This window comes from Rhinolophus sinicus, chromosome 3, assembly GCF_057876585.1.
Source record: "Rhinolophus sinicus isolate RSI-liver-muscle chromosome 3, RSI-T2T, whole genome shotgun sequence".
Classification (NCBI taxonomy): domain Eukaryota; kingdom Metazoa; phylum Chordata; class Mammalia; order Chiroptera; family Rhinolophidae; genus Rhinolophus; species Rhinolophus sinicus.
In genome coordinates, this window is record NC_142503.1 from 127,541,659 (window position 1) to 127,556,028 (window position 14,370).

General features: G+C 47.2%; 2 protein-coding genes across 8 annotated transcripts; one reads left to right on the plus strand and one right to left on the minus strand.

Annotated features, from left to right (window-relative positions):
* The first annotated feature begins 4,236 nt into the window (after positions 1-4,236).
* Positions 4,237-10,102, plus strand: TINF2 (TERF1 interacting nuclear factor 2). 4 transcript variants are annotated; one of them, XM_074328054.2, is made up of 9 exons: positions 4,237-4,762; positions 4,914-5,018; positions 5,137-5,238; positions 5,318-5,425; positions 5,508-5,604; positions 5,792-6,248; positions 6,338-6,396; positions 6,474-6,595; positions 6,729-7,021. In XM_074328054.2, the coding sequence occupies exons 1-9, from the start codon at positions 4,571-4,573 to the stop codon at positions 6,864-6,866; spliced, it is 1,380 nt and encodes a 459-aa protein (XP_074184155.1). In that variant the 5' UTR covers positions 4,237-4,570; the 3' UTR covers positions 6,867-7,021. The 4 variants fall into 4 exon arrangements, with proteins under 4 accessions (XP_074184155.1, XP_074184156.1, XP_019569972.2 ...); XM_074328055.2 differs by having other exon boundaries at positions 5,318-5,416; XM_019714413.3 differs by having other exon boundaries at positions 4,238-4,762; positions 6,504-6,595; positions 6,729-10,102.
* Positions 7,629-14,363, minus strand: GMPR2 (guanosine monophosphate reductase 2). Of its 4 annotated transcripts, none has more exons than XM_074328062.2 (10): positions 13,992-14,363; positions 13,446-13,559; positions 13,214-13,333; positions 10,770-10,853; positions 10,422-10,595; positions 9,495-9,576; positions 9,313-9,419; positions 9,096-9,138; positions 8,258-8,417; positions 7,629-8,056 (listed from the first exon to the last, which is right to left on the minus strand). In XM_074328062.2, the coding sequence occupies exons 2-10, from the start codon at positions 13,530-13,532 to the stop codon at positions 7,867-7,869; spliced, it is 1,047 nt and encodes a 348-aa protein (XP_074184163.1). In that variant the 5' UTR covers positions 13,533-13,559; positions 13,992-14,363; the 3' UTR covers positions 7,629-7,866. The 4 variants fall into 4 exon arrangements, with proteins under 4 accessions (XP_074184163.1, XP_019569977.2, XP_088653081.1 ...); XM_019714418.3 differs by having other exon boundaries at positions 13,933-14,231; XM_088796955.1 differs by having other exon boundaries at positions 9,096-9,419; positions 13,992-14,231.
* Positions 14,364-14,370: the final 7 nt, after the last annotated feature.

Here is a 14,370-nt window from a genome sequence, read left to right on the forward strand (position 1 = left end):
TGGGAGCTCCTGCAGCCCCTTGGCCCCAGAAGCAAAGTCTGGACCTGGGTGTGGCATCCTGAGAGCTTCAGTACCAGCCCTGCGGTTGGTTTTCTAAGAGGACACTGAGTAAGTACAAGAAGTAAGTAAAATATGGCAGACCCTGTGGATAGCAGAGCTCTCCACTAACAAGCATGGCAGCTAGAAGGCCTGCCTTTTTGGTTGGAGTTCTTGAAAATTTCTGGGAGAGGTAAAAACACCAAAAGGAAGATTTTTATCTTCCTGATAATAAGCCAGGTGGAACTAATGACAAATTTAAAAGTAAAATTTTACAAAATGTGACTTACAAATGTTTCTCAGATTTCTGGATCAGACTACCATGGTTGCACTTCATTTTTAGTAAGTTAATTTTAAAAATAATGGCTAGCTTCAGCTGTTCTAAGGTCTACCCCAGAAAAGGATTTTTGTTCACAGTTGGACCAGAAGTGTTTGGGACACTCTGACTGGCAGGGTCTAGTCATGGTGGTGATTAATGGACCCATTTAACAACTATTCCATAGCTTGTGCTAAGCTGTGGGCCATATGCCAGAACATAGCACAAACCTAGTTCCTGCCCTATGGAGCTTAGCATCTGAGAAAGAAACAGATTAAATGAAGAACTGCAGGAGACAAAGCTGAGTACATTGCTCTGAAGCTTACAGTGAAGGTATGTGACCTAACCTGATGGTGGTGGTTAGGAAAGCTTTACCTAAATAGGTGACCCTGGAGGATATGTGGGCAGGAAGGGACGGGAGATCACTCCAGGCAAAAGAAATACCTTGTGCAAAGGTCCTGTGGCAGAAGGGAGTCTAGAAGAGTAAAAACTGCAGTCATATGCCACATAATGATATTTTGGTCAATGAAGGACCAAATATATGATGATGGTCCCATAATATTATAATGGAGCTAATTTTCCTGTTAGAAATGGTTCAGAAGGAATATCTTTTTCTCTGACAGGAGTGATATCTGTGGGGTTTGGCAATAGATTTCCTTTCACAGCACTTCAGTTTTGAGTGCACAGATTACATCCCAATCAGGCAGGCACTGACCTGCTTCGGCAGAGAGGAGCCTGTCCCCTTAGTGCTACGTATTCAGAGGGCGCTACAGCCCTCCCAGAGCCAGCCTGATGGTCGTCAGAGTACATCGGTGTAAATTCTCTGTTGAGGGCCTAAGAGATGCACAAGGACACAGGTCCACAGGAGCTACCTTAACAAGGATTATGTGGCACCGCCATTTTAGTAAAAGCTTTCTGTGGTGGTGGGGAACCGGCCTCTTACTGTACTTTGGAAATATTTTCAGGTTCTAATGATGTAAAGCATAGCTATGTCTTATTTCCACCCCACCCCCCCATCAATTCAATGCCAGAAAAAGCCCTTTGTGACAGATAGGGTCAATGGAACCAATAACAAATTTCCAGAATCAAAATATTGACTCTTCAATTCTACATCTTCTGCATGTTAAACACCCCCCTTTTTAAAAATGAATACCACAAAGTTCCTTAATCTGACCACTGCTCCAACATGTAATAGTCAAAACGACATTGCCATGACAATCCCTTTTGTTCCTTCACCTCTCCATCTTAATGTCTTATTCCTACTGATCCTCAGGCCACCTTTCACTCCCTCCTGACAGTCACTATAATGGTGACCTACCTGTATAACTGGGGGACACAATGGAAAGAACTGCACATCTCAGACCTTATTTAAGAAGTATCTAAAGAAACAACAGGGGAGATAATAATGACCCCAGAGGAAATTTTAGCCCCTGACACCTACAACCACAGTTACCAATAAAGACAGACTAACTCCTAGTCAGGTAAACATAAAACCTCACACTAAAGGCTTATTTGCCTCAGTTTCTTTTACCCAGTACATCTGACTTTCAACAACAACAACAAAAAAACTACAAGGAATACTAAAAGATTAAAAAACACACACTTTAAAGAGACAGACCAAGCATCAGAATCAGACTCAGATCTGGCAGAGATACTGGAATTATCAGACCAGGAATTTAAAACTATGATCAATATGATAAAGGCTTTAATGGAAAAAGTGGACAACATGTAAGAACAGGTGAATAGTATAAGCAGAGAGATGTAAATTAAGAACCAAAAGGAAATGCTAGAAATAAATAACACCATAACAGAAGAGTGCCTTTGACAGGCTTATCAATAGATGGGCACGGGCCAAGGAAAGAATCAGTGAACTTGAAGAAATATCAATAGAAATTTCCAAACCTGAAATACAAAGAAAAAGAGAAAGAAAAAGACAAAACAGAATATCCAAGAACTGTGGGACAATTACAAAAGGTATAGTATACACATAACGAGAATACCAGAAGGAGAAGTATCTGAAGCAACAATGACTAAGAATTTACCAAAATTAATGATACAAACCAAATACAGATGGAGGAATGTCAGAAAACATTAAGCAGGATAAATTCCCCCAAAAAACTACACCTAGGCATATCATATTCAAACTTCAGAAAAGAAAACACCAAGAGGAAATCTTGAAGCCTGGGGTGAGGGTGGGGCTGGGGGTGAGGGTGGGGGTACACCTTACCTGTGGAGGAGGTAGGATAAGAATGACATGAGACCCCTCTTCAGAAAGCAGGCAAGTAAGAGAGTGGAATGAACTGTTTAGCATTTTGAAGGGGAAAAGCCCACCAGCCTCGACTTCTGTATCCAGCAAAATTCTTTTAAAAGTGAAGGAGAAAGAAAGACTTCTTCAAACAAAAATTGAGGAAATTTGTCACCAGGAAATCTGACTTTCAAGGTACGTTAAAAGACATTTTTCAGTAAGAAGGAAAATGATACAAGTCAGAAACTCAGATCTACATAAAGGAAGAACTTTACGGACAGACTAAATAAAGGTAAAATTAAAAGGGAGATAACTAGAATTTCATATACTCGTATGTCTAATTTGGGTATTTTGCGACCTCCAACTAGATGTTGAATGTGTGGATCACCTCAGAAGTCTGACCTTGGGTGGAGACAGGGAGGGATATGGGAGCCTTTACTCTAGGGAAGGAGACGGCCCAAGGAAAGGGTAGTTGCACTAAATCCCTATAAGGTAGTCAGGGCAGGTAATTTATTCGATCAACAGAGAATACACACTGTGTGCCAGGTTCTGTATTTGGCAATGGAAATAAGTAGACATCAGGAAGGGTGACAAGGAGACAACCAAGTAAAACATTAGGGGCTAGACCGGCCCGGTGGCTCAGGCGGTTGGAGCTCCGTGCTCCTAACTCCGAAGGCTGCTGGTTCGATTCCCACATGGGCCAGTGGGCTCTCAACCACAAGGTTGCCGGTTCGATTCCTCGAGTCCCACAAGGAATGGTGGGCTCCACCCCCTGCAACTAAGATTGAACACGGCACCCTGAGCTGAGCTGCCTCCCGGATGGCTCAGTTGGTTGGAGCGCGGGCTCTCAACCACAAGGTTGCCAGTTCGATTCCTCGAGTCCCGCAAGGGATGGTGGGCTGTGCCCCCTGCAACTAGAAAACGGCAACTGGACCTGGAGCTGAGCTGCGCCCTCCACAACTAAGACTGAAAGGACAACAACTTGACTTGGGGGGAAAAAAAAAAGTCCTCGAAGTACACACTGTTCCCCAATAAAGTCCTGTTTAAAAAAATAAAATAAAATAATTAGGGGCTGTCTGGAGTAAATGCACAACAGCAGAAACTGGAAAATGGAAACTATTTTATATTTTTAAAAATTACACGATACAAAAAATAAAAAGTAAAAAGAAGATACCAAATACAGAAAAGCCCCCCAAAATTACCTAGTCTCACCATCCAGAGAAAATCAGGTTAACAATCTGATGTAGCTTTCCCAACTTTTAAAAGCGGGCGCCCTCTCCTGTTTTGAAAAAGGAACTGTTAAATTCTGCGCTCCACCAGGGAAGGCTTTGCCGCACTTGTTTGGGGGCTGGAATTTAAGGAATTGTATGTCAGTGCGTGATGGCGATGGAGAGGGCAAGCGGCATGATCCCCGCTTTACACATGAGGAAGTCAAACCTCAGAGAGGGACGTGAGTTCTCTGCAGATTCCGCAAAGAAAGGCAGGGGCCGGGAGGGCCGAGACCCGCGGTCACCTCGGCCCAGCAGCTGACGGAGGAACCTGACAGCGAGAGCAGCGGTGGGGGAGCGGCGGGGGCGGAGCCGTACGCCCTGGGGCGTGGCCTTAAGCAGCGACGTCACGTTTCCCCTCCCCGGCGGCCCATTGGTGATCCTTGCCGCCATTTTCTGAGGTCAGAAAGCTGGTCGGAGAAGAATCGCGGTAGCTCTCGGGTTAGAAACCACTGCGCCGTTCAAGGCAGAGCGACCTGGCACCGTTGGAGCCGGACAGCTTCTCCATTCAGGCTCCTGCCCGAATTGGGGAAAACCTCCAGAATTCTGGGGACCCATGGAAGGGCACTGAGTCCAATCGCGAAGTATCCAGGGCCCTCAAAACATTCGAGCCACTGAGGGCTATCGGAAGCCACGCCCCTAGGAGGAGTCGGGAAGCCTCGCCGTGGAGGAAGCAACCCTGCGGGCGGCCCCCGGGGCGGAGCCATGGCCACACTCCCGGGGGCCGGTCCTGCTGCTCTGCGCTTTGCAGCCGCTGCCAGCTGGCAGGTCGTCCGCGGACGCTGCGTGGAAGATTTCCCGCGAGTATTGGACTTTCTGCGATCCCTGCGCGTTGCTGCCCCTGGCTTGGTTCGCTACCGCCACCACGAACGCCTGTGTATGGGCCTAAAGGCCAAGGTATTGGAGCCAGTGGGACCTGGAAGAGTAAGAGGGGAAAGGAGCGGGAGGCGAGTAGTATCTGACAAGGGCAGACCGCCTGCGGGGTGGGACCGGTTGGAAAAGGGCAACTTGCCCCGAAGTGGGGATTCTGAGCTCAGGACATTCACAGGTGGTGGTGGAGATGATCCTGCAGGGCCGGCCTTGGGCCCAGGTTTTGAATGCCCTGCATCACCACTTCCCAGAGTCTGGACCTGTAGTGCGGGACCCCAAAGCTGTGAGTAACCTCTAGAACAGTACCCACCCCGTTAACCCTTGGTGCAGCAAAGTTGCTCTTCCTCCCGGCCACTGGATCCTGGTGCCCCTAACTTGTCTGTCTTCTTTCCCTTCAATAGACAAAGCAGGATCTGAAGAAGATCTCGGAGGCACAGGAAGCCTTTTGCCAGCAAGTGAAGCGGCTGGTAGAGGCCCCTGTGGATTTGGCTTCAAAGCTGCAGGTGAGGCTGGCTGGTTTGGAAGCTGTGATGTGGCTCTTTTCTCTAGTTCTCTTCTGACCTGCTTCTTTCTGCCCTGCAGGAACTCCAGCAGGAGTATGGGGAACCCTTTCTGGCTGCTATGGAAAAGCTATTTTTTGAATATTTGTGTCAGCTGGAAAAAGCACTGCCTCCTCCGCAGGCACAGCAGGTTTTCCTGGGGCAAAACAGAGGGCAGGGTGCTGGGTGGTTGTATCAAGGACTGTGGTCTTCATCTCTCTCCCTGCCCACAGCTTCAGGATGTGCTGAGATGGATGCAGCCTGGAGTTTCTATCACTTCTTCTTTTGTTTTGAGCCAGTATGGTGTGGACATGGAGTGGCCGCTGCCAGGTACCAGGACTATTTGGGAGAACTGGGAATTTGCAGGTGGAGTGTTTAGCCTGAGATCTTTTGAGACAGCGAGCCCATTACAAGGGTTACATGAGCACGAGGCACAAGAAAGCAGATAGAGTTGATGTGTTACTAACTATCTTCTCTTTATAAGAAACACTGTTGTGTTTCTTTTGTGTGTTTTTAGAGTGCTCTGTTGCTAATTCAGTGAACATGACAGAACCCATGGAGAAGAGTCCTCCTCAGCAACCAAGACCAGCACTTCACCATCTGCCAAAAGCTACCCCTGGCCCACACCTTCCTCAGGAACCAGCCTCAAGGATGCACCCAAAACCACTGGCTGGTCACCACTTCCATCTAGGCCCTCTAGGCCGGCGAAGAATCCAGTCCCGGTGGGCACCCACTAGGGTAGGCCGTAAGGAGCGCCCCACCGTCATGCTGTTCCCCTTTAGGAATCTGGGTTCACCAACCCAGGTCATATCTAAACCTGAGAACAGGGAAGAACATGGGACACACATGGCAGATCCAGCAGGTGCTGTTGCTACAAGAGCAGCCTCCACTGGAAAGTCTAGGAGTGCAAATCAGACCCTGGGCGGAAGGGCTATGAAGAACCCAGTTGACTTGTCTGCCTCAGAGCAAAAGGAGTGAGTGCAACAGTTGCTTCTCCCTACTAGCAGCACATTCCTTGCCTGGTTTCCCTTCACCCTATCTTCTTTGCTTGCTCCTACCCCAGGAATTGCTGGGATTGCCCCATGGGGTCCCTGAGACTGTCATCGCCTCCCAGGAAACCAGGTAGGCATCCTGAGTAAGGACTGGGACAGCCAGCCTCCTCTCTTGGGGACTCCTGAGAGCCTGTGTTCCCCTAAAAGAGTATGTCAACTCTGGTTTATTTCCTGTAGTGTGTCTCCCATCTTCGTGCAGCCCTGTCATTACCATAGGGGACTTGGTTTTGGACTCTGATGAGGAAGAAAATGGCCAGAGGGAAGGAAGGGTGAGTAGGGAGGAGCAGAAAGCTGGGGAAGGAAGGGGATGGGGCACAAGACAGAAACCCACATGCTCCAGAATATGGAGGGCTCAAGGAATGTTTCAGATGATGATAGGATATCCCTATTCATTCTCTGCAGGAACTTTTGGAAAACTATGAGAGGACAAAGTTGGACACCCTGATCCCCACCTTCTGTGAATACCTCCCCGCTTCTAGCCCCAGTGTCATATCTGTGCCTTCCCATGACCATGCAGACTCTAGAGCTCTAGACTCCTGATAGGACTGGGATGCCCTCTGCGCTCTGCCCTGTTTCCCTCTCACGTCTACACGCAGTTTAGTGGTAATAAAGGGGAAGCCCAGGCTTGGGTTGCCTGGCTACAATGCCAAAATTACTTTGTAATGCTTGATAATTAAACTTGGGATTTATTAAAACACTGTGTTGGTGTGAGCGAGGGGAATTAAGGCTTCTGTAAGGTCAGTGTAGATCATTCCTTAAAACAGAACTGGCCTCTCCAAGGGCTAAAAGAATCCCTTTGCCCTTTTACTTCCCTTGGAAAGTGTTGTTCAGATGTGCCAGGATTACCAGGACGAACCTGGACGAAAAATTTCCTTTTGCTGTTTTGAAAATATCTGTGTGTCCTGATGCCAGAATATATACTCTGTAAATTCTCACGCTGCTAGGTTACCTGGGGGTTGTGGTACTAGAATGGAGATGCTTCATGAGAAAAGTACTCACTGTTCTTGACTCCACTGGGTCAGTGCCACCTTCACCTCCACTTTCCCTGGAGCTGCACCCAGATGCTAGCCTTATGCAGAAAGCCCCAGAATCTCTTTAGTCATTGGGATTTCTCTTTGAGGTATTTAAAATATGTAACACTTCTTGAGCTTTTTAGATATTCAAACATTCTATTTAATGACACTGATTAACAAAACATGATTCTAAAAGCCTACCTCTTCCAGACCATGGCCATATACTCGTAAAACATTTAGTATAAATCAGTATCTTTTTCTTTTAATCCTCAAGAGTTGGGTCCCCAGATTCTCCTTTGGTTATCTTTATTTTCTCAGCTTGCCTTCCTGGCTTCCTCCCCAGTGAGTGCCCTGGGCATTTTGTGTGCAGATAGGGAAGTACAGAATTACTGCAGGAGCTCTCAGGAGTGAGACGACAGTAACTGACCAAACAGTAGTAATAGTAGCTGGGATGGGAGGGTGGCCTGCTTGAGAGACCCTGTGGCAGGTGCTGGTGCCTTGGCTTGGGAGGGCAGAACTGCTCAGGCCTAGTTCACGTCACTGAAGATTGGATTCGCCTGCTGTGTGACACGAATGAAGGTAGTTCTCCGGCTCAGCTCCTTCAGCTTAGCTGCTCCCACGTAGGTACATGTGGAGCGGATGCCTCCAAGGATGTCTTGGATGGTATGTTCCACATCCCCTTTGAAGGGCACCTGTACTGTCTTACCCTCTGAGGCCCTAAAAGAAGAAAAACTTTCTTACCTTTTGCTTCCAGATTCCTTAGCCTAATGACTCTTCCCAATCTCTAGCATTCAGCCCCAGTTCACCACTTTTCTCCCAGGAACTATACCATCCATCTCCCAGCAGCCATGAGTTCTGCCACCACCCTCCTTAGTCACACCCTCCAGGAACCCTCAGCTCCTAGGCCTCTACACATACCTGTAATCAGCTATGCCCCCAGCATACTTCTTCATGGCTGTCTCAGAACTCATTCCATAGAAGAGCTTGTACTTCTTGCCATCCCTCTTGATGAGTTCACCACCTGACTCACTGTGCCCAGCCAACATGCCACCCAGCATCACGAAGTCAGCCCCTGCCCCTATCAATGAAGGGTGGAAAGATGAATCTGGCCCAGGTGCCCATATGCCCACCCTCAGAAGCAACTGACACCAAATTCTCGGTCCTGACAATGATTCCAGCATCTTCCTGGTTTTGTTTCCCTTCTGGCCCACAACCCACACACGCGTGCTCTGCCTTGGCCTCTAGTCCTGAGTGGGCCTCACCTGGCCAAGAATTTGAAAAGAGCTGCAGAAGATTCCCTGCCTGGCTTTACTCTCTCCTTTCTGCTGCTTTTGCCATCTTCTGGTCATTTCTTTTTACTGTGCCCAGCTGAACAAGACTCACCATAGGTGTCCCTAGAGCAAAGGTCTCCAACTTTAGTGTGAGCAAGGATCACCTGGGAAGCTGTGAAAAATGCGATCTGCAGCCCCACTCCCTGGAGCCAGATTTTGTAAATCTGAGGTTCAGGCATTTACATTGTCCAGCAGTCCAGGGGATGGTGCAGATGGTTCTGGCCCACACTTGGGAAAGTCCATAGCAGTCTCAGGATTTCCCCAGCTGGCTTACCCCAGGTGACTACAGGCTTCAGGGTCACTAATTCGTATTCTGAAAGAATCTGAACCACTTCCTCAGCCTTTCTTGGCCTGATCCTAGACCCTCAGAGGTGACTCATCCTCTTCTACAGAATCCTCCTTCTGTGCCCTCCCAATGTCCTTACCGAATGCCTTGGCCACATCTCCAGGACAGCTGCAGCCTCCATCCTGCAAAGTAAGGAGCACTGTCGGGATAGCATGGATTTCCCAAGCCCTCTCAGCGATGTCCCAACAGCCCACCTCAAGCTGACAGGAACCCAGGAGTCCTGATCCACCTCTATCAAAGCTCCCATGGACAGCAGAAAACCCAGATGTTTGGCATACCCTGCCCTTGGGCCTTACTGAAATGATGTGGCCTTTGAGGCCATGAGCAGCATCTGCACACTCCATCACTGCACTGAGCTGCGGATACCCCACTCCAGTATACCTCCGGGTGGTACACACAGAGCCTGAGAAGAATGGGACAAGGATGAGAGTGAAGTGCTCCACAGATGTCTACCAATGGCCCCAATGAGCCAGCTTACCTGGTCCAATTCCCACTTTGATGATGTCAGCCCCAGAGAGGATCAGCTCTTCCACCATCTCTCCTGTTACCACATTCCCTGCCTGAGACAGAGCCATCAAGATAGCATTCTTAGGGTCAGAGACGAAGAGGCGGTTGCATGCTCTCATATGTAACATGCCAGGACCACGACCTTCCAACATTATTACAAAGAAGCGTACCTGAGTTCCCTCTCCTGAGCCCTCTGAGGGCTTTTAGACTAGCCACTTCAAAGGATCCTGCTTCCCCAGCTGAGGTAAAAGGGTTAGTGGCCAGTGTCACTGTTGGACTAGGGTCAAGCTGGGGTCCAACTCGACCAAGATCAAATCTGATTTATGGTATATTTATCTCTCGCTCCCTACCAAGAAACCCACACATGTCCTTCCCTTAAGTTGTTATATCATAAAATCTCTCTGCCTTAGGGAAAGGGGAAAGACAATGGGAATGCAGGCTAAATATCCATCTATACAGCTGTATTTGCTTCTGATGGAACGAACAGAGAGACCCCTCAATGCTGTGAAGAAAAGGAGGCCTTGTCATCACTCCCCTAAGCTTGTAAAAAAATAAAACATTGTGACCTCTTTAATATGACTGGAGTACCATGTCCATTTTAGTGGGCCAGGTGTATATATACCACAGGTACATACAGTGCCTAAACACATCACGGTTTGGTGAGTGATGTCAGGGACACTGAATTTACAAAGACTATGTATCAAGGGTCAGAGATTGCAAAGACCAATAAATAAACATTTTAAGCGTAACCATGGATAATCACCCAGTGACGTGATTAAATGGACTAGGAAAATCATAATGCAGCAGAGGAGGAATGAACTGATGTAACAAAATGGAATGACATGGAAGAGTGGAAGGAGGAGAGGAATGTACCAACTACAGGATAACAGAAACATACCATGATGGTGTGTTTAGGGAAGCACTTCCGCACATCCTTTACAAATTCAATGAAGTGTTCAGAGTAGCCATTTGCCACGTCCAGGCATATATATTTCACCTGGGGAATAGCTTCCAGGATCTGTTTCAGCCGCTCAAAGTCAGAAGAACCTGTGCCCGAGCTGGCAGCCAAGTGCTGTGAAAGAAAGCGGGCACTGGCATGGAAGGCATTAAGACAGCCTATGGCATGTCAAAAGGGACCTGATGAGCAGCCAATGCGTGGGGAGGGTAAGGGCTGATCCCCAGGAAGCCAAAATAAGATTCCTGGAAAACTGGGATAAGGAAGGGATCAGGGGAGGACCAGCATTACCTCAAGACAGTCAGGATTCTGGCTAGCAAACTCTTTCCACTGCTCGAGGCTGTAGTGTTTATGGACAGCAGTGAAGAGGGAGAACTAGAGAGAAGAAAGAGCGCCATCAAAAACGAGAGAACTTTATTAGGGTCTCTCTTTCTAGAAAGAGAGCTTTATACTATTCTATCTGAGGGAGAAAAGCACTGATGTCTGGAAAAAGCACCCTGAAGAACTTGGGTTGAGCTTGGATTTTAGTTGAACTATTATTCTCCCTACAAATCCTAGGAGGACTTATTACCATAAGCTACCGTGTTTCCCTGAAAATAAGACCTAGCCGGACAATCAGCTCTAATGTGTCTTTTGGAGCAAAAATTATAAGACCCAGTCTTATTTGCCCTGTTATATAATACCCGGTATAATATAATAATGATATAATTAATATAATACTAGGTCTTATATTAATTTTTGCTCCAAAAGACGCATTGAAGCTGATTGTCCAGCGAGGTCTTATTTTCAGGGAAACAGGGTAGTACTGTCAGACACTCCTACCAAAATACTAAGTCATCTGGATTGGATTTCACCTGCCAGCACAAAGAGTGCTGCTGACTTAAAAGGTGACAAGGACAAGCTGTTGGGGTAGTGGGACAAGCAGTGAACAAGAAAGAACCATGAAGAGGCTGGACAGAGACTATACTGCCTACACTGACTCAGCCCCTCCTACGGTAACCTAGTAGAAGAACTAACCTATTTTTGGTATCTCTGGTCAATTCAGTATAAATGCTCACAAAAGGTAAGGCCTCAAGGTTAATGAATCCAATAAGATGTTACCCCGTCCTTTCTCCATCGCCACTGCGGTAAAGGACAAATTTTCTTGAGACATGGACCAACCCGAAAGGTCTATTTCATTTAGTCTATTTCAGCCAGCCAAGTTTAAGGATATAATGGCTCATCCGATTTGTATTCCCTAGCTCAACAGATTGCAAACAATATCCCAATACTTTGAGAAAGGCATTCAAAGGCCACTGTGAATGCTGACGTTTACTTTAAAAGTGCAGACATGCAAACAGACAGGAGACAGCAGTTGACTGAGACAGCACAAATCTTGCAGCTGGCAAGAAACCCAAGGAAGTCATGTATCAGCCAGCAGTAAGGAAGTGTTATTGTTATACTCACTCAGAAATCATCATCAACACTACTTAGCTAAAGCTGGTGTTAAATTCTGCGTTCTCAGCAACACTCTGCCATCAACGTAACGACAAAGAAAAAATCACTCTAGGAGATCAGCAGGCCTTGGAGATATATGGGCATAGAGTGGCATGATGAGCACTTCCAATTACATACCAAGGTAGAGATCTAGAAAAAGATTCTTGCTTGCATCCAACCTCTTTATTAGGACTGTGAGACTTGGCTCTATCTCTAAAATCTGATTTCCTTAGCACTCATCAGCAGTACTGAAAAGCCAGTCTCAACCTAAAACATCAAGGCAGTGCCCACAAAGTCCATGTATTACAGCATGTCTGCTGACACGGAAGTCAGGTTTACCATTCCTCAACTCTATTGGACAGGGCAGGTGGGCAATGGGCAACAGCAGGATTCCTAAATAGTTATTGCATGGCAACAGCACTACAGGTCCAAAACTATAACTATCAAACTCAGAGAAATGACAGCAGACATTCCACAAAGACTTACAGCAATCAACAACAGAGAAAGGGAGAAGTCCTTAAGGCCCACAGAGCCGTAGGCAGGAGCAGAATCCACGAACCAGGACTATGTATGGATTAACCAGAAGAGTGCATATGTCCTCAGAGTGCCCACAGTAACTAGCTACCTTCTCAGCTACAAGTATAGAAGCAGGTAACATTACTGACAGGAGCAGCATCTTCTATTTTGAAAGTGAACAATAACCTGTATATAAGAAAAACACATTACATTTTGGGCACATCCCAGAAACTCCCAGGAACCTAGGACTTAAAGAATATTTTTTTTAAAAAAAGAAAAAGGATAGCAGGTATAAAAGAAAAATTAATAAGCTTCTTCTCTCAAGGATCTTCTAGTTAGGAATTTTTGAATGCTCAAACCGTTATTTAATTTCTGAACTAAAACCGTGAATGCTTAGTTTCCTAACAGTGGTGTAACTGGAGAGATGCATGTGATTTGAAGGGAGTGACTTGGGTAGTGGGAAAAATTGGCGAGGTGTATGAACTGCTGGACAGGAGAAAAGGGAAAGTTCTATTCATATATCAGAAAAATGGGAGCAAAACTTACTTTGAATCATATTAACTCATATGGCTCTTTGAACTTAACATATGAAGGGAGCTTAGTACTGGAGAAAATAGGAAAATGGAGCATCCGGGCTGTTAATTGCCAGAGAGTTGATCTAGGATGGGGGTGGGGATGCAACTACCTCTGCAGTCAGCCCACATAACGACACCATTGAGGACGCGGCATAAGAGAAGTCCTACCTTACAGAGAACCTTGGCCATCTCAAAGGTGCCAATAGTATCCATATTGGCAGCAATGATGGGGATCCCAGTGTACATCTGCTTTGAGTTTCTAAACTCAAAGGATCTTGTGAGATCTACCTGCAGATACGAACAGGAAAATGAGCACTTCATTCATACAGAAACAAGTATTGCACAAGGTAAAGAGCCAGGAATCTTTCTCAGTCCTGCCCACCAGGGGAAGCAGGCTCACCTCACTTCGAGACTTAAGGGTACTGCGTTTGGGCCTCAGCAAGACATCCTTAAAGTCCAGTTTGACGTCGTTGTCGATATGAGGCATGACGGGGGCCTAGGGGAAGCGACCAATCTGAGGGATGGAAGGTAGGAAAAGTCATGAGGGGGGAGTTGAACCAACAGCAAGTCTTAATGCCCTGTTAGGGCTGGCAGCAGGGCTCATCTCTCCCCTTGCTTAAATTGGGGAAAGTCGGGGCACTGGTCGAGGCATGGTCACTGAACACTGCCACCTCCGACCCGTCCCATGGTTGCAATTATCCTCGATGTCTCCATCCCAGGGAGAAGAACTGGGATGGAGTCGTGAGTGACTCTAAAAAGGTGCATTCCTTATCCCACTACTCTTCCTTGTCCTGCCCCTGCAAAAAGTAATTTGAGGTGAGAGGCTGATTTGGGGCGAGAAGGAATGGAGGGGTCCTATAACCAGCTTCTGGAACAGGGGTACTCACTTCCTGTCGCCGTAGCCAAGGTGGCAGTTGACCGAAGCTTCCCTTGCTAAGCAACTAACCTCGTGCAGCCCCGCTAAGCCCTGTGCGCCACACCAACAGGTTCCGCTAATAGCCGGCGAGAACGATTAACCGAGGAATTCCAATTTCGGCGGTGGCCGCGCGACCTTTCTGGTTAACAGAGGTCACACAATGAAGTTGCCGTTGGATCCCAGGGGCAGAAGACTACAACTCCCAGGGTGGAACGCGCGGAGCTGCCCCTGGCATGATGGGAGTAGTAGTTCGTTTCGCCCCTCTTTTTCCATTAGACCCGGCTTTCTAGGGACTTCCAGAATCGTGGAGGCATCATCTCTGCTGTAACTAAGCTGTCCGTCTTATTTTTATTTACGATGCCATTGAAATGAAAGGCGGGAGCATTCCTGAGACTTTCGGGAACCCCGG